Source organism: Anser cygnoides, chromosome 17 (genome assembly GCF_040182565.1).
Source record: "Anser cygnoides isolate HZ-2024a breed goose chromosome 17, Taihu_goose_T2T_genome, whole genome shotgun sequence".
NCBI lineage: Eukaryota > Metazoa > Chordata > Aves > Anseriformes > Anatidae > Anser > Anser cygnoides.
Window position 1 is genome coordinate 15,348,532 of NC_089889.1, and position 18,616 is coordinate 15,367,147.

Consider the following 18,616-nt stretch of genomic DNA (forward strand, 5'->3'; position numbering starts at 1 on the left):
AAGCAGATGTTGAGGCTGGTAGCTTTGCTTGCTACACAGATGTTCTCTGATATGGACAGCATATAAGTGGAGGGAGAGGCTCTGATATTCCTGCAGCTGAGAGGGTGGTGTACAAAAGGCTGGGGTTGATGTGCACTCATCTATCATAAAATTGTAGAATGGTTTGGATTGGAAGGGATCTTAAAGATCACCTAGTTCCAACTCCCCTGCCATGGGCAGGAACACCTTCCACTAGACCAGGCTGCTCAAAGCCCCGTCCATCCTGGCCTTGAACACTTGCAGGGATGGGGCATCCACAGCTTCTCTGGGCAACCTGTGCCAGGGCCACACCATCCTCAGAGCAAAGGATTTCTTCCTTATATCTAATCTAAATCTACCATCTTTTAGTTTAGTGCCACTACCCCTTGTCTTATCACTACAATCCCTGATAAAGAATCCTTCCCTGTCTTTCCTGTATGCCCCTTTTAGGTACTGGAAGGCCTCTATAAGGTCTCCCTGGAGCCTTCTCTTCTGCAGGCTAAATAATCCCAACTCTCTCAGCCTTTCTTCATAGCAGAGATGCACCAACCCTCTGAAGCAGGCTGCCAGTAGCAGTGGGAGCCCAGACTAGTGCAAGGTTCAAACCCATCCTCAAGGTTCTGTGTCTGTAAGACAATAGAAACAACTTACAGGGTCTAAAGAATTTTTCTTCTCAGCAGCCAGGTCAGATGCTTTGATTTTTGGGGCCTGTCTGCTAACTTGTACTGTAGCTTTCTAGAGAGATGCTCAATGATACCTTCAGACAGGATGTGCCTGAAGGGCATCTCTTGATATAAGCAGCCCAGCTGTTGAGTGAAGCTTTCTCTTGGGGCTGTGCCTACAGGAAGGCTTCACAAATGATCAGTACCAGGAACTGGAGGACCCAACCTCTCTCACCTATGTCACACGCTCAGAGAACAGCATTTTCTTTGAAGTGGATGGACCGTACCTGGCCATGATCCTCCCAGCTTCCAAGGAGGAGGGCAAGAAGCTGAAGAAAAGGTAAGAATTCAAATCGTGAAATGTTGTTATGTCCCCATGGTTGTTGCCTCTGAGCTGTCAGCATGTTTCATTTGCTTGCTTGAAATGTCAAGCTCTATATGTCAGATCCATCTCTGAATCCAGTTATGTACTTGTCTCCGTTAACATGCTATGCCAATAAATTTTAGAAAATAATAGTGAAACAACATTTCTCCAGCTTGCCGACCCAACATAGTCTTCCTGTTTAGCTGTAAGGTGTACATAGAACTTTGACTTTCCTTCTGAGGACTTTTAATATTTCTTATACTCTACCTAATCTCTTTTAAACTCACTAGTTCTGGTCTTTCTGTCTCTCAGGAGTTCCACTGACTATTTTCTGTGAGGTTTCCCCCATTGTTTTCTACTTGGAGAAAGGAATAGGTCTTGCTGTTATCACATTATAGGTAAACAGCTGTGGTCAAATTTTACTGATTTTTTTTTTTTCCCACAGCATCCTAAACCATAATACCAGCAATCACTAGCTACAGGGGTGCCCATAGGCCTAGGTCTGAATTCAGAAAATGCCATTGCCATCCTCCAGTCCCCTCTGTCCTTAAAACGCCCCATTTGTTTGTGCTTTTTGCCCTGTCAGACAAGTTTTGACATCTGTATCTATCATCTCCTGTCAGTGCCTTCCCATGAGAAGCAAGTCCCTGCCACAGAAGTCAAGCTGAGGAGGAGCTCTGAATGGATGCTGTGCATAGGACATCTCATGGGCATCTCAATGTGCATCTTGTCTCAGGGACCGTTGAGTTCCTGTAGTTTCAGGATGTTGGCAAGTGCACTTATTCCTTGGTCATGCTCAAACAGAAACAGTATAGAGGTGGCTGGCAGGCACCATCATCAGTGGGGGAAGTGAAGGGTGCACTTATAGGAACTGGTTCAGGTGTGAGGAGGGCTGGCAAAGTGGCATAGACTTGAGTATCATCTCTCTTCCCTTAGCTGAGCTTCCTGTAACCTTTATCTTGAGACCTATGTAGAAATAATAGGCAGGGGAAAAGCAAAAATAGGGTAATGTGTTCTTATGGTCACATCACTAGCTATATTCAGTTTCCTCTGAATTGTTTTGCCAGCAGCCCCTTCTTTTTTCTAAGCTTACAAACTTTTTTTCTTTTTTCTCTAAAGCTCTTCTCCTCCACTTCCCCACCCATTTATCCTTTCTCTCACCTCATGGCCTTTTCTTGTGTGCAATTAGTAACATTTTCCTAGTTGGTTTAATGAGCTGGGGCATGAGCTGATGTGCTTTTGCAGGCCAAGCTGAAACAATTTGTAGAGCTACCATAAATTCTTCAAGGTCATCCTAGTAAAAGAGCACTGCAGCTTAGTTTAACTTGCCTGATGGCTGCCCGGTGTGGCACTTCTGGGAGAAGGGCCCTGGCAGGAGGAGAGCAATCAGGGTCCTGGGAAACACGTCCCAAGGCCAAAGGGCAGGTTTTGCACAGGCTGTGTGTCCTAGGTACGCGGTGTTCAACGAGGATGGGTCCCTGGCTGAGCTGAAGGGGTTTGAGGTGAAGCGACGAGGTGAGCTGCAGCTTGTGAAGATATTCCAGTCTTCGGTATTTGAGGCCTTTCTGAAAGGCACCACCCTGGAGGAGGTCTACGCTTCTGTGGCCAAGGTGGCCGATTACTGGCTAGACGTGCTGTACAGCAAGGTAGGCATTCCTCTGCAGGTTGTCTGTCCCTTGTGCATCTGTGCTCCCAAGATGGGGCCGGAAAAAAGGTGTAAAAGCTGATTGGACTCTGTGGGAGGGTGGACTTTGTTTGCAGGGAGGTGGCGGACTGTTGTGCCTCTGGTCACTTCTATCTTATTTCAGCTGCATTGGCTCTCTAGGGCTGCAGCTCAGTGTCTTTTAGTGCAACGGCTCTTCTAGCTCTTCTTTTCTAGCTGTTAGTGGGGGCGTAAGTGTTGTGCTTCTCCAGTCATCTCTTTCATGGAGCTGGTCTGGCAGCCCTCATCCCCTAAGGATGTTATCTAAGGGCATTTGCTGAGGCAGAAAACGACAGAGCCACTTGCCTGCGGAGTGTTTTATGAGAAGCATGGAGAGCTTTGAAGAAAATGGTGAGAGCAGAGAAAAGAAAACGTAGCTTCAGATACTGGGGTGCAGGAAAGACTGCGAGCTCAGCTGGGGAGTTCCTTGGGACCACTTTCAATTTTTGCAATGACCTGGTACCACAAATTCTTGGTGAGCCGAACTCTGCAGCACCAGGTTAACAATTCAGAGCGGTGCTACCACAGCCCAGCCACAGGACAAACTCCGATAAAAGCCTTAAACCCATGCCAGACATATTTAATGGGTCACATTGACAACTGGAACAGAGGGCAATTTCCAAACTCATTATGAAGAGAGCCACATCAGCTGCATATGGGCATTCCCTGTAGCTAACAGCAGCAAAGTTTGATCATTTGGTTCTTGCTAGCATTTTTGTGTCCCCCACCTCCCCTTTTCAGGCTGCCAACATGCCCGATTCAGAGCTGTTTGAGCTGATCTCGGAGAACCGTTCCATGTCGCGCAAGCTGGAGGACTATGGGGAGCAGAAATCCACCTCCATCAGCACTGCCAAGCGCCTGGCAGAATTCCTGGGAGACCAGATGGTAAAGGATGCAGGGCTGAGCTGCCGGTTCATCATTTCCAAGAAACCAGAAGGGTCTCCAGTCACTGAGAGGTAAACCTGTCTTGAGGGGACAAGGCTTTTGATAGCTTGTGGGCAACTACAAGGGAAGGGCAGGGTAGCAGCACCTAAGCGAGTTGGTGCTGTGTGACCACATGCTTGCCTGCCTGCTGGCTTGGACTGTGAGCAAGGCTAGCAATTTGTAACACTGTGCAGCTGCTGTGCAGTGGCCTAGCAGGAGAAGAGGAGAATCCTTGAGGGTCTCTGCAGTATGGGAGAGGGGATCCTGTGCAGCCAGAGCCTTAGTCCTGCTGGGTAGTAAGTGCTTCCCTGCCTTTTCCAGGGCCATCCCCCTTGCCATCTTCCAAGCAGAGCCCACTGTACGGAAACATTACCTCCGGAAATGGCTGAAGAGCCCCTCGCTACAGGACTTCAACATTCGTGCAGTGAGTTGAGCAACTCTGCGGAGCAGCACGGCCTGTGGCTCTGTTACAACAGCTCCTCCCTTTGGAGGCACTGCATGGGCAGCAGCTATTTGTGCTCACAGATTGCTGTGGAAGGTCCCTAGGGAAATGTCTGATGCTGCATCTTACCAGCAAAACCTAAATTTGCACCCTTCTGCTGCACTTTTTTCACTATCCACTGCTCCACCCTGTTTGCAGATCCTGGACTGGGACTACTACATTGAGAGACTAGGCAGCACCATCCAGAAAATCATTACTATTCCTGCAGCTCTGCAGCAGGTACAGGAGTACAGGGTTGCAGGTCCGGGGTGGTGGGAGGGTGTGTGGAGGGCATTGGTCAGGGAACTCTGTAATTTGGGGATGTTCCCCAGGTAAAGAACCCAGTGCCACGGGTCCGGCACCCTGACTGGCTGCATAAGAAACTCCTGGAGAAGAACGATGTGTACAAACAAAAAAAAATCAATGAACTCTTCACTTCTGAAGGCAAGAGACAGGTAATGAGGGTGAGGGAAGGATGCTGGCTGTGCTGAGCAAGTCTTTCTGCACCCATGTCTTCCTGCTGTCTTTTCCTCTCAGGTCCTTGCCAACCAGCCCCAGGAGGGAACACCCAGCTCACAGATTAGTGACATAGAGGATTTTGGGGTTGCCAAGACCTTTCAGCCATCAATTCCCATCGCAAATAAACGGAAGCGAGTCCCTATGGCAGAGGAAAGCCAACAGATGTCCCAGAGCCTGGAGCTATCCCAGTCCTGGCGAGAGATCCTGGGCCCACCTCCCCCCATGGGAACCACCAAGGTAGGCAAAGCAGGGGGTGCAGGAGCAGACCAGAAGACATCCTGGGGTTGTATGCTTCTACCAGAGCAGCTTGGGTACCACCTGGAGCAATCTGTGGGTCTTCTGAAATCCTCTCTACTTCCATGGCTTAGGGCTACAAAAAAGAAATAGAACTGGGAGAGGCCCACTAACAGACAAAATGGGGGCAGTGACAGCTTCCCAGCTGTAGCAAGGACACGATCCAGTCTTGGCTGTGCACAACTTGGAGTTGCGTGGCTAGGAAGCATAGACTGGTTTCTATGGCTCCTGTTCACGCATGCTGTCAATCCGCTTAGGAGCAGCACCTGGTGTGGCTGCGCTACCACAAGAAGAAATGGGAGCTGCAGGCTCGACAGCGGCAGGAGCGGCGGAAGAGGCGGCGTCTGGAGGATGGCAGGGTGGCCACAGGTGGAGGAGTGGTCCGTGATGCCCTCTCCAAAGGGTTGAGCAGCTACCTACGTAGGACTGCGCGGAGCATCCTGGACTTACCCTGGCAGATTGTGCAGGTACCAGCTGCCCACAAGCCCCCACTGCGTGTGTCTGCCCCAGGGAACAACTTAGGGCCCTAAACTACTTGCCTTTGCTAAACTACTTGCCTTTGCTTAAACTACGATTTTATATTTGCAAATGGTCATTCTTGATGGTGAATCTGGAAGGTGCATGTAGATTCCCTCCAGCGGGGCAGCCCCAGGTCAGCCCACGAGGGAGATCTGGGCTGTGGTGCCTGGAAGCAGCCAATGTCAAATGTGGAGGTGAGGTAGTATTGTCTAGGCAGGGCCACAGCTGTCTGAGCCCTTGCCCTTGTCACACACCTCATCTTCCAGAAAGGCCTCGACTGGTTCAGAGCTGCAGGCAGCCTTTGCTTGACTGTAACTGTGAGGTTGAGATGGGACAGCTGATCCAGGACATCAGAATGACTCAGCTAACATCAGGGCTCAGACTGAATTTGTTGGCCAATCTTAGCCTGTGGCTTGGAGAGACATGTTTGTCTGGATCCTTTCAGAGTCCTAGTGCAATGTGCCCACTGTTCTTTGTGTCCACTATCTGGCCATACAGGTCCCAAAAGTGCTCCATAGCACATATATATAAGAGCTAGTAATGTGTTGGATCTCCCCACTAATGCCATCTTGAACCCCTGTGTCCTGCAGGTTGCTGAGACCAGCCAGCCAGGCCTGTTTAGGCTGTGGGCGGTGATCGGGAGTGACCTGCACTGCATCAAGCTGAGCATCCCCAGGGTGTTCTATGTCAACCAGCGCATTGCAAAACCAGAGGAGGGAGTAGTCTACAGGAAGGTTGGTACCTGATCCAGATCTGCTGCTTCTAGAATGGAAATCAGTCAGTTGCATTGAGATAAGACACTTCACATCTGCTGCAAGCAGATATTAGGGAGCGTCTGCTATGCAGGCCTTCACTGTCCTGCCCTGCTGATGTTCTTCATCCAGTCCCTTGTGCCTCTGCTAATCTTAGCCTGCCCAAAAGCCAGATTGTCAGTTATGGGAATTTGTAATGGGCGTGAGCATAAATCCTCATGATTTTCTCGGGAGAGGAACACCAGAAAGTGGCTCAGCATGATCCTGGAGGTGCTCAGAGCCCAGCTCCTTACAGCCTTTAGGGATGTCCCAGCTCATGGGAAACATACCACCTGGTGCCAGGTGCCCACTAAGGGTGTCCCTTTGCTTGGCAGGTAAACAGGATCCTGCCCCGCTCAAATTTGGTTTACAACCTATATGAGTACTCCGTCCCTGAAGATATGTACCAAGAGCATATCAACGAAATCAATGCTGACCTCTCTGCTCCAGACATCGAGGGAGTATATGAGACTCAGGTAACTCCTCCAGCACTCAGTTTTTGTCCCCACTTTTTAAGGAGTGTTGAGTGGCAGTTCCCTACTCTAAGTACCAGTGGCACAGGAGGATGCCTGGAAGTTAAAAATTCAACAACATGCTAACAGACCAAAAATTGAACCTCCACAGCAGAGTACTCTGGAATATACATGCTTCTGTATGACCAGAGATGCAGAATGTCAGTATGTGGTTTAAGGCATGTCAGGGACTGGGAAGTATTACATGGGGCATGATGCAGAGAAAACATTTTTAGCCACCATAAATTTCTGTTTTAGGGAAAGCTAATAACAATTACCCTGCAAGAGAGGAGACTCAGGGGGACCTTATCAATGGGAGGAGGGAGAAGTAAAGAAGACAGAGACAGGCTCTTCTCAGTGGTGCCCAGTGATATGACAAGAGGCAATAGGCACAAACTAAAACACAGGAAATGTCATGTAAATGTGAGAAAAAATGTGTTCTGTGAGGGTAGTCAAGCTGGTTGTTCAGAGAGGATTGCAGAGTTTCTGTCCTTGGAGTTATGGAGAAACCAACTGGACATGGTCCTGGGGAAGAAGGAAAAAAAGAATCTTGATATGCAAAAAACTGCATTGCAATTCTGAACGTCATCTCCAAAAATGTAGCAGGATTAACACAGGAGAGCATCAGGTTGCTAAGAGCATCCTTTGTAGAGCTGGGGCTCAGTATTAGGGCCAGTTCTCTTGAATATCTTTATCGATGATCTGGATGAGAGGATCGAGTGTAAGTTTGCAGATTACACCAAATTAGGTGCGTGTGTCGATCTGCTCGAGGGCAGGAAGGCTCTGCAGGAGGATCTGGATAGGCTGGACCGATGGGCTGAGGCCAACTGTATGAAGTTCAACAAGGCCAAGTGCCGGGTCCTGCACCTGGGGCGCAACAAACCCAAGCAGAGCTACAGGCTGGGAGATGAGTGGTTGGAAAGCTGCGTGGCAGAGAAGGACCTGGGAGTACTGGTTGGTAGTCGGCTGAATATGAGCCAGCAGTGTGCTCAGGTGGCCAAGAAGGCCAACAGCATCCTGGCTTGTATAAGAAACAGTGTGGCCAGCAGGGCTAGGGAGGTGATTGTCCCCCTGTACTCGGCTCTGGTGAGGCTGCACCTCGAGTACTGTGTTCAGTTTTGGGCCCCTCGCTACAAGAAGGACATGGAGGTGCTCGAGCGAGTCCAGAGAAGGGCAACGAAGCTGGTGAGGGGTCTGGAGAACAGGTCTTACGAGGAGCGGCTGAGGGAGCTGGGATTGCTCAGCCTGGAGAAGAGGAGGCTCAGGGGAGACCTCATTGCTCTCTACAGTTACCTTAAAGGAGGCTGTAGCGAGGTGGGGGTTGGTCTATTCTCCCACTTGCCTGGTGACAGGATGAGGGGGAATGGGCTAAAGTTGTGCCGGGGGGGTTTAGGTTGGGTATTAGGAAAAACTTCGTTATTGAAAGGGTTGTTAGGCATTGGAATGGGCTGCCCAGGGTTGAGTCACCATCCCTGGAGGTCTTTAAAAGACGTTTAGATGTAGAGCTTAGGGATATGGTTTAGTGGAGGACTTGTTAGCGTTAGGTCAGAGGTTGGACTCGGTGATCTTGGAGGTGTCTTCCAACCTAGATGATTCTGTGATTCTGTAATGGACATGGAAACACTTCCGCTTGCAAAGAGGTAGCTGAACATGGGATATACTGGGGGGGTGTCTATAAACTTAAAACTGGCATGTGGAAAGTGTGGAATATTTATTGTTTCTCACTGTTTTGAGACTAGATCCCACAGTAAGTCATTCAGGAGCAGGCTTCATGTACAACTGAAATTGAATCTCTGGCAGATCATCCACTGTTACGATTACCTGGTGGCTTGGATGAAGCCTTTGCCTTGAGGGAGTGCCAAACCATGAGTTACAGAGCTGCAAGATTGCCCAGATATCACTCCATGTCCTCTGAATATGTGCTGCTGCCCTTGGTGATGGGATTATGGGCTAGATAGGAATGAACATGAATTAAGAATATGTATCTGTGTATCCAACAGCTGCAAGGGTTAGTAGTGCCAAAGTCGTGCCTGAGGCACATCAGATATGTTCTACTTGTGTTTTTAAGCTGTGTTGTTCTAGGTCTGAAACCCTGGGAGGAGCTTCACAGAGGGATGTGGTTTCATAGTATCTCCGTTGGTACAGGTGCCACTGCTGTTCCGAGCCCTCGTCCACCTGGGTTGCGTGTGCATGGTCAGCAGGCAGCTCGTCAGGCACCTGACAGGGCGAGAGGCCGAGACCTTTGACATTGAGCACCTGGAGATGCGCTCACTGGCCCAGTTCACATACCTGGAGCCAGGTAAGGCACCTTGGGAGAGGAGCTCGTGGTGTGCCCAGGAGCAGATACCCGGCGGGTACTGCTGATGGTTGCTCTGTGTCCCTAGGAAGTATTCGCCATATCTACCTCTACCACAGCTCCCAGGGCACCAAGGCTCTCTTTGGCCTTTTCATCCCCTCGCAGCGCAAAGCCGCAGTGTTTGTGCTGGACACGGTAAGAGGGGGCTTTAGAGGCTGGGGGAACTGTGGGGCTGGGGGAACCATGGGGGTCAGGCAGCAGTATCCAAGGGGTTTCTCTGCACAGACATGGATCCCTACTGCTTCTCAGCAGGGATTATTGGGAGGCTTTGGCATGCGCTGAGCAGGTCTGTTGATGAACTCGCTCTTGTGAAGCACAGTGAGATGCAGAGGGAAGAGCTCCCAGGAACATGTGGCCTGGGGGCTGTCTCTTCTCTGACTGAGTCTGCATTGGGTGCAGGTTCGCAGCAACCAGATGCCAAACCTTACCAACATGTTCTCTGCGGAGCGCAGTGCACTGCTGGAAAAGGTGGGTGAAGATCTGCTGCCTCCAGACAAGCACATCTTTGAAGTGCGTGCTGAGACCGACCCCAAGACCATCTACAGAGCCATCCAGCGGCTGCTGCTGGGCTACAAGGTGTGAGGTGAAGGCATGAGGAAGGTCCTCATGGGACTTTGTCTGCAGAGGCATGTGGGAGGGTTGTGGAAGGCACTGGTCCAGCAGTTCCAACAGCACCTGCATGTGGCTGCTGGCACGAAGTTCAAAGGAAAAAGTGGATGTTGCTGGAGGGCTCTGCCTTGCTTGGGGTGGCTTGCCTAGCGCAGTGCCAGCAGGTAGGCTAGCTCAGCATTTCCCCACATCTCGTCTATGGAGCTGGTTGCTCAAAGATTACTGCTTCTGGAGTGCTGGAGTGTGCTGTCCCCACCATGGGGAGCACAGGGATTTGCTGTAGGGGCATACAACACTGACAGTTTCCTGCTGAGCAGAGATGCTCACTGGAGGGGTGTGCCAGGACATGTTTCCTTTGCACAGGATGAGCGCCGGGGCCCCACATTGATTGCTGTGCAGTCTAACTGGGACCTGAAACGGCTGGCAAGTGGGATTCCCATCATCGAGGAGTTCCCGTTGGTCCCTGTCCGAGTGACAGATGACATCAGCTACTCAGTCCTGGACTGGCAGCGCCATGCAGCCCGCCGCATGATCCGCCACTACCTCAACCTGGATACATGCCTGTCCCAGGCTTTTGAAATGAGCAGGTGCCTGGGGTTGGCCACATTCTCCTGCTGCTCTCCTGGCTGGGTGGGGAAGAGACTGCAGCAGAGGCCAAGGCCAAGTCAAGGCCAAGTGCTTTGTCCCTTAATGGGACAGCCAGATATGGTGGCACAGCTTCTCTTGAGCTATGCTCATTCCTGGTGAACGTGCCTCTCCCTTTCTTCTAGGTATTACCACATTCCAATTGGGAATCTCCCTGATGATATCTCCACCTTTGGCTCTGACCTGTTTTTCTCACGCCACCTCCGTCGTCACAACCATTTGCTGTGGCTCTCGCCCACGGCTCGCCCAGACCTGGGGGGTAAGGAGGCCGATGACAACCGTCTCGTCATGGAGTTTGATGAGAGAGCCTTGGTGGAGATAAACAACCCTGGCTGCTACTCCACAGGTGAGGAGGGAGCAGGATAGTACAGAGTGGGGCAGAGTCAGGTACTGCTCTGTGAGCACCGTACAGAGATGGATGCAGTGTCCAAAGTCTCTGAGTAGCTCTGTGCGGATGGTGGTGACCCACAGCAGTGATCTGGGCCAGGTGCAATGGGCATGTCCAGGGGAAAGGAGATTCTGCATGCACTATCACAGTGTGTACAGGCATCCAAAAACAGATTCATTCCCAATTCATGGACACCAATAGCAGCACTTGGAAGGGCAACTGTTGTGTGAAGAGAGAAAAAAAAAAAAAAAAAAAAAAAAAAAAAAAAAAACAGCCAAAGGACAGGCTAGCTTAAATGGTCATCCCTGGTGTCATTACAGCAGCTTTTTCTCTGAGGCAGAAGCAGCTTGACTTGGTAGTCAGTTCTCTGAGTCTCTCTGCTGCAGCTATTGGCTGGATGGCTGCACCCAGAGAGTGTTGGTCAATGGCTCCATGTCCAGATGGAGGCCAGTGATGAGTGGTGTCCCTCAGGGGTCTGTCCTGGGACCGGTGCTGTGTAATATCTTTGTCAATGACATAGACAGGGGGATGCCGTGCACCCTCAGGAACTTTGCAGATGAAACCAAGCTGAGTGGTGCAGTTGATGCAACAGAAGGAAGGGATGCCATCCAAAGGGACCTGGACAAGCTTCAGATTTGGGCCCACATGAACCTAGTGAGCTTCAACAAGTCCAAGTGCAAGGTGCTGCACCTGGGTCGGGGCAATCACAGGCACGAGTACAGACTGGGAGAAGAACTCACTGAGAGCAGCCCTGCAGAGAAGGACTTGGGGGTTCTGGTGGACAAAAAGCTCGACATGAGCCAGCAGAAGGGCAACTGCATCCTGGGCTGCATCGACAGAGGGGTGGGCAGCAGGCGGAGGGAGGTGATTGTCCCCCTCTGCTCTGCCCTTGTGAAGCCCCTCCCTGGAGTGCTGCATCCAGGTCTGGGGCCCCCAGCACAAGAAGGATGTGGGGTTGTTAGAGTGGGTCCAGAGGAGGGCCACGAAGATGATCAGAGGGCTGGAGCACCTCTCCTATGAAGAAAGGCTGAGGGAGCTGGAGCTGTTCAGCCTGGAGAAAAGAAGGCTTCAGGGAGATGTCATTGCAGCCTTTCAGTACCTAAAGGGAGCTTATAAAAAAGATGGAGGGCAACATTTCATACAGATAGATAGAGATAGGACAAGAGGAAATGATTTTAAACTAAAAGAGGGGAGGTCTAGATTGGATCTAAGGAAGAAATTCTTTACTATGAGGGTGGTGAGGCACTGGAACAGGTTGCCCAGAGAATCTGTGGATGCCCCATCCCTGGAAGTGTGTAAGGCCAAGTTGGATGGGGTTTTGAGCAATCTGGTCTAGTGGAAAGTGTCCCTGCCCACGGTAGGGGGGTTGGAACTAGATGGTCTTTAAGGTCCCTTCCAAACAAAGCCACAATGTGATTCTATGATATGGACTTCCAGGAGAGGAAAAAAAAAAAAAAAAAAAAACCTCTGATGTTGTTAAGTCCATGTCTTGTTGTAAGACCTTATATGATTGAGCTGTGCTGTCATATCTGGCATTGTTGCCATACTGAGTGAGGTCTCGCCAGGTTTTAAGAGTATCCTTTAAAGTCAGTTAAACAAGGTCTGAGGAGCAGCACAGTTCCTACACTGCTGCAGTACAGTGTGGGCTTTCACCATTTTCTGATCTAGACATCAGAGTGTTGCACACCTTGTGCTCTGTGCTTTTATATTTACACCTGCATGTGAAAGCATCTCACAGTTCAATGCAACATCTTCTATACATCATCCTCATAACTTGTGAAAAGCACATTTGGCAAATGGTTGCACTTGCTGAGCTTGAAGTGTGGATGGTGTCCTTGATGGTTCTTTGCCCTACCTGCCTGCTGAGAGGTTGTGTTTCTTCTTAGTATGTCTGGAGCTGGACATCCAGAGCCTGGCTGTAAACACAGTGTTGCAATCTCATCACGTAAATGACATGGAAGGAGGTTCCAGCATGAGCATCAGCTTTGATGTGATTCAGCAGGCATCCCTGGAAGACATGGTGACAGGGAACCAAGCTGCCAACATCCCAGCCAGCTATGATGAAACTGCCCTCTGTTCCAACACATTCAGGTATTGCTGTAGGAGCCAACAAGATGTGGAGTGTCTGTTCTCCTTCCTGGCAGGTCCCGTCAGTGTCATGCCTCGTATTGCCTTCTGGTTTTAGCCTTTCCCAGACTCTTACCAGTGGCGTGACTTGTGGGGTACTCTAAAGTAAAAATTCCTGCCTTTAGGGCAGGACAATCAGGTCCTTTGCTTGGCAAAAGAGGGTGCTCAGCCCCCTGGGTATGCATCTTCTCACAGACTTTTGAAGATCTTGGGTCAGAACTACATGGTGGCTCAGGCAGCAGGTGTGAGGGCATGTTGGCAAAGACTTTGCCCTTTCCTGTTTCTCCTTTCTTCGTGCTCCACAAGTTTATAGAGGCACATATTTACCCTGTGGTTCCTGGGTTGAGGGCTCATGCGTCTCTGCATTGTCAGAGTTCCCATTCTGAATCATCCAGCGTATCTGAAAGTGTGTCACTTCCTGGAAGGAGAAAGCTGCTGTTCGTGGCTGGTGGGGGTGATACTGGTCTCTGCTCCCTGGCAGGATTCTGAAGAGCATGGTGGTGAGCTGGGTGAAGGAGATCACGCAGTATCACAACATCTACGCAGACAACCAGGTCATTCATTTTTACCGCTGGCTTCGCTCTCCTTCTTCACTGCTTTACGACCCAGCGTTGCACCGTACTCTACACAACATGATGAAGAAGCTTTTCCTACAGTAAGTGAGAACTAGAGTTTGTCAGGCCCTGTGAATGCGAAGGGGACAGGCATGGCATGGCATTAGTGACCAGGACGCTGGTGGCACCCACAGTTCTCTCTGCTGCAGCCTCCAGAGAGTGGCCACAGATGGGCGGTAGGTCAGGCCTACCGTACTGCTTGGTGTGCTGTGGTGCAGCTCCCTTACATGGCATCACCAGCACATTTGATACTGACTGTGCCCGATCAGCACGTCCTCTGTGGGTTGCCATCTGCTCCTCTGGCTTGCTGCTCCCTGTCTAACAGGGAGCTGAACAGGAGCACTGAACTTCCTGCACACTGAATCTAGCTCCTGTACCCTGTCTGCAGGTTAGTGGCTGAGTTCAAGCGTCTTGGCTCTTCAGTGGTTTATGCCAACTTCAACCGGATCATTCTGTGCACCAAGAAGCGGCGTATTGAGGATGCTATCAGCTACATGGAGTACATTATCAATAGGTGGGGTGCACTTGGCTGGTCAGGGGTGTATTTAGCAAGCCAGGCCTGGAGATAAGGCTCCTGGATGACTGAGCTAAGACATGGCTCAGGGCATGGAAAGAGAATGATGATTTTTGCCTTTTGCTGGGCCTCAGCACTGATTTTTTTTGCAAAACTACTGAAGGGACAAGGCTACCTGGTTCTCTTGCTCTCATGCCTGGAGTGGAGATCTGTCCCTTAGCTGTGTTCTGTGGGCAATATTCCAAGAACGCCTGTAGGATTCAATCCAGAAGGGATCTTTAGGAGAACTTGCGTGGTTGCATTCTGCCCAGCACCTCATACCCTGTCTGGCTCCCAGCATCCCAGCCATGGTGTCCAGGCATCTAGAGCAGGCACCTTTTTGCAAGCACAACAAGCCAAGGCTCAGGCATGGCTTCCCTTGGTGTCCCTGCTGGTGACTACACTGCTACCTTTTGTGCAGAGCCCATTTTTTTGAAGCAGAGCTGGAAGAGTGAGGTGACTCCTCTCTCCTTGCCAGCACCACCTCCTCCCTGGTGTGTCCCATGGAGAAGGCTCTTAACTAGGGAAGATGCTGCTAATGTTGTGGGTGACTGCCGTCTCTCCCTCCAGCATCCACTCAAAGGAGATCTTCCACTCTCTTACTATTTCTTTCTCCCGCTGCTGGGAGTTCCTGCTATGGATGGATCCAGCAAATTATGGAGGCATCAAGGGAAAAGTGCATTCTCGCATCCACTATGGGGAGGTAAGAAATACGAAGTGCTCAATTCCCCCAGGAGTCAGGGGCTAGGGGTTGAACTGAGTGGGGAGGTGTTGGCTGGGTACAACGAATTGCTGTAACATCACTGGCTCATAGCTCATTGTGCTCTGTTCCAGAAGGATACCAGCAAGAGGCAAGTGTTGGAGGAGGAAGACAGTGAGGAAGAGGAGGAGGTGGGGGAAGAAGAGGAGGAAGGGGAATCAAACGTGGAGGAGCTGCTGGAGAACAGCTGGAATATCGTGCAGTTCCTGCCCCAGGCTGCCTCCTGCCAGAGCTACTTCCTAATGATTGTGTCAGGTGAGCGCTCCCAGCTCCTTGCCTGCTCCCACTCTGAACAGCACTCCTGGAGACAACCCCTTACACTCCCTCTTGCTGCCCATACCATGCACATTCCTCACTGCTTCATGATGCCTGCAGGGCTGCTGAGAAGGGCCTGTTGGTTGATTCCAAGAGCCCCTTATGGCCAAGCCTGTGCTGTGCCATGGGCAGTACAGAGGGAGCCTCTGCTGCTGTTGTGAATGTTACTGTGTGGGGGTGTTCCAGTTCCAGTGTGAGCTGTCCCAGGGAGGGGACAAGGCTATTTGTTTCTCTTTGGTGCCTGGGAGAGTCTGCAGCAGGCTGGCTGCTGGTGCAGCTGCCCCAGCATGGCCTGTACCAGGAGCCCTGTTCATGTCTCTGCAGCCTACATCGTGGCTGTGTACCACAGCATGAAGGAGGAGCTGCAGCGCAATGCCCCTGGAAGCACTCCCATCAAGAGGAGAGGCACTAGCCAGGTGTCCCAAGAAGCACTGCGTGAGACAGGGGCCATGCCGGGTGAGTGCCCAGCATGGGGCCGTGGGGGTAGCAGTGCTGCAGCCCTGGGCTAACCCTAGGCAGAAAACCACCTGCCTTGTTGGCCCCACATGCCACTGGGCTCAAGTGCTTTCTGTTTGTCTCTGTAGGCATGATCACGTTCTCACAGGATTACGTGGCCAATGAGCTCACTCAGAGCTTCTTCACCATCACCCAGAAGATCAAGAAGAAGATGGCTGGTTCTCGTAATGCCACTGAGCCTTCAGACTTGTTCCCAGTGCTGCCTGGCTCCTACTTGCCACTCAACAACCCAGCTCTAGAGTTCATCAAATATGTTTGCAAGGTCAGTGAGTTGGGCTGGGACTCTTTTCTGAAGGCTTATGATCGGGGGCTCAAATTCTAGTCCATGTGTGTGGCTCTGATTTGCCACAGTTATGCTTCAGGAGTGTGCTGCAGATGTACAACCAATTTGTTTTTCCCTGCCAGCACTCTTGCATCCATAGGAGGTATGAGTTGTCATTTTGAGGACTATTCTCTGCTGGTAGGTTCACCTGGCTCTTTCCCTTGTAGGTGCTGTCTCTGGATGCCAACATTACCAACCAGGTGAACAAACTGCGCAGGGACCTGCTGCGCCTCATCGAGGTGGGCGAGTTCTCAGATGAAGCCCAGTTTCGGGACCCTTGCCGCTCCTACGTACTCCCTGAAGTCATCTGCAGGAACTGCAACTTCTGCAGGGACCTAGACCTGTGCAAGGACCCTGCTCTCTCCCAGGTTCAGCCTCTTTCCTGTGGACACTGGAGGTCCTAGCATGGCTGTGCTCTATGCCTGTCAGTCATATTACCCCTCTTCCTCTCTTAAGCCCTTTGCTTTGCAGCATTACTTGGTCCTGTTCTGGTGATCATATTCATAGGATCATTAAGGTTGGAAAAGACCTTCAAGATCACCTGGTCCAACCACACCCCTACCACCAATCTCACCCACTAAACCATGTCCCTGAGCACCACGTCCAACTTTTCCTTGAACACCCCCAGGGATGGTGACTCCACCACCTCCCTGGGCAACCTGTTCTCATGTCTGACTATTCTTTCTGAGAAGAAATGTCTCCATTTCCAAACAAAACCTCTCTTGGCACAACTTGAGGCCATTCCCTCTAGTCCTGTCACTAGTTATCTGCAAGAAGAGGCTGATCCCCAGCTCCCCACAGCTTCCTTTCAGGTAGTTGCAGAGAGCAATAAGGTCTCCCCTGAGCCTCCTCTTCTCCAGACCAAACACCCCCAGTTCCCTCAGCCGCTCCTCAGAGGACTTGTGTCCCAGGCCCTTCACCAGGTTCACAGCCCTTCTCTGGACATGCTCCAGGGCCTCGATGCCCTCCTTGTAGTGAGGGGCCTGAACTCCGTATTCAAGGTGTGGCCTCACCAGCGCAGAGCACAGTGGGACCATCACCTCCCTGGTCCTGCTGGCTGCAGTATTCCTGACACAAGGCAGGATGCCATTGGCCTTCTTGGCCCCCTGAGTGCACACCCCTAAAGACCATTTTCTGTTCATCTTCTAGCTACCTGTGACAAGTCCAAGTTGTCCCAGTGCTTTGGCTAATGCTCCATCTACTCCAGGAGGAAAGCTTACCCTGGAGAGCTGGTTATACACCATCCTGTTGCTTGGGACTTTCCAAGGCCACTTTGTTTGGCTGTCTCCTCATTATGTCCACTGCCTTCCTCTTTGCCTATAGGATGGATCAGTGCTGCCCAGCTGGGTGTGCTCCAACTGTGAGGCGCAGTATGACTCTGACTCTATTGAAATGGCGTTGGTAGAAGCCCTGCAGAAGAAGCTGATGGCCTTCATGCTGCAGGACCTGGTGAGCACTTGGCCACCCTGCTGCAGGATCTTGTCTCGGGGACATGCCACGCCACCCTGTGGTGCTGCAGGAGGGCCGGGGCTCCTCCTGGGGAGCAGATCAGCCCTGCATCTGGGAGGGGCTGTAGGGAGGAGGGTTTGGCTCCCATGCTGTGCCACAGCAACAGCAGTTCCCTGCCCTTGTGCCACTTGTGTGCCCCTGATAGTGGGCTGATGGGCTTGGTCTTGTCTCCTGTCCCACCTAAAACTGCTTTGACTCTAGGTGTGCAACAAGTGTCGTGGTGTGAAGGACACACACATGCCTGTGTACTGCAGCTGTGCAGGAGAGTTTGCCCTCACCATCTCCTCCCAGGTATGCCCGTACTGTGCTGCCTGGTCCAGACCTGTGCCTGTGGCTTCCTGCGTGGTGCTCCACCCCCTGGGGCCACCTACTTTCTCTTCTGCCTTTCCTCTAACTGCTTGTCTGCTGGGTTCTGCCATCTACCCCCCTGGCCCTGTGTCCCTGCTCGTGGGTGGGCAGTGCTGGGCAGCCTCCCTCCTTCCCTGCTTCCTTTTCCTGCAGATGTTCATGGAGCAGATCACCATCTTCCAGAACATCGCTCGGCACTACAGCATGGCCTATCTCCTGGAGACCATTGAGTGGCTGCTGCGTACAAACCCCCGGCTCCAGCAGTGAAGCAGGGCTTGTCCTGTCTCTGCTGTCAGTTATGGACCTGTTCAGCTGTGCACTACGCCAGCCCCGGTGAGCTGCATGCCCCTCCTGCTGTACTGGAGGGCAAGCAGCAGCCACTGAGAGGGGCCAGGCTGTCCTGCACCAGCCCAGCACAGGGGGGCAGGAGCTGTGCTCCATGGGGACCATTTGCCCGGGGCAGGTGTCTGTGCTGTAGGCAAGGTCGTGCCTCTTTTTAATGTGGAATTTGTATAAATAAATAGTTCTCTTTGTCACCTGGTTCTTGTGCGGTGGGAGCTGGGATGTCTCCTTGCAAGGACCTGTCCCTCTTTGAACCCTGCATGCTCCAGCCTGGCAGCACATCCCAGGCTGCAGGGGGAGAGCTGTGCCCCCTCTTCCTTTTGGTGCTAGAACCAGAGAAGATGAGCTGGCCTCGAGGGGCAGCACACTCGACCCCTAATGTGATTGCTGCGTTGTGCAATCAAGTTACTGTCTGGCTCAGCCTCT

The 18,616-nt window shown here is 51.5% G+C and overlaps 1 protein-coding gene across 2 annotated transcripts in view; it reads left to right on the top strand.

Annotated features, from left to right (window-relative positions):
- Nucleotides 1-18,388, top strand: part of POLE (DNA polymerase epsilon, catalytic subunit) — a 33,081-nt gene extending 14,693 nt beyond the window's left edge. The window contains exons 24-49 of one of the 2 annotated variants that reach the window (XM_048051333.2): nt 863-1,020; nt 2,495-2,690; nt 3,488-3,702; nt 3,992-4,094; nt 4,311-4,391; nt 4,484-4,606; nt 4,689-4,907; nt 5,222-5,431; nt 6,074-6,217; nt 6,610-6,750; nt 8,932-9,085; nt 9,171-9,277; nt 9,542-9,718; nt 10,115-10,338; nt 10,522-10,742; nt 12,671-12,875; nt 13,393-13,566; nt 13,914-14,039; nt 14,649-14,781; nt 14,913-15,093; nt 15,478-15,609; nt 15,738-15,931; nt 16,159-16,359; nt 17,315-17,440; nt 17,702-17,791; nt 18,002-18,388. In XM_048051333.2, the coding sequence (XP_047907290.2) occupies nt 863-1,020; nt 2,495-2,690; nt 3,488-3,702; nt 3,992-4,094; nt 4,311-4,391; nt 4,484-4,606; nt 4,689-4,907; nt 5,222-5,431; nt 6,074-6,217; nt 6,610-6,750; nt 8,932-9,085; nt 9,171-9,277; nt 9,542-9,718; nt 10,115-10,338; nt 10,522-10,742; nt 12,671-12,875; nt 13,393-13,566; nt 13,914-14,039; nt 14,649-14,781; nt 14,913-15,093; nt 15,478-15,609; nt 15,738-15,931; nt 16,159-16,359; nt 17,315-17,440; nt 17,702-17,791; nt 18,002-18,115 (4,149 nt within the window). In that variant the 3' untranslated portion in view covers nt 18,116-18,388. The remainder of the gene's footprint in view (nt 1-862; nt 1,021-2,494; nt 2,691-3,487; nt 3,703-3,991; nt 4,095-4,310; nt 4,392-4,483; nt 4,607-4,688; nt 4,908-5,221; nt 5,432-6,073; nt 6,218-6,609; nt 6,751-8,931; nt 9,086-9,170; nt 9,278-9,541; nt 9,719-10,114; nt 10,339-10,521; nt 10,743-12,670; nt 12,876-13,392; nt 13,567-13,913; nt 14,040-14,648; nt 14,782-14,912; nt 15,094-15,477; nt 15,610-15,737; nt 15,932-16,158; nt 16,360-17,314; nt 17,441-17,701; nt 17,792-18,001) is intronic. The other variant, XM_066978964.1, reaches the window with a different exon arrangement.
- The last annotated feature ends 228 nt before the right edge of the window (nt 18,389-18,616 follow it).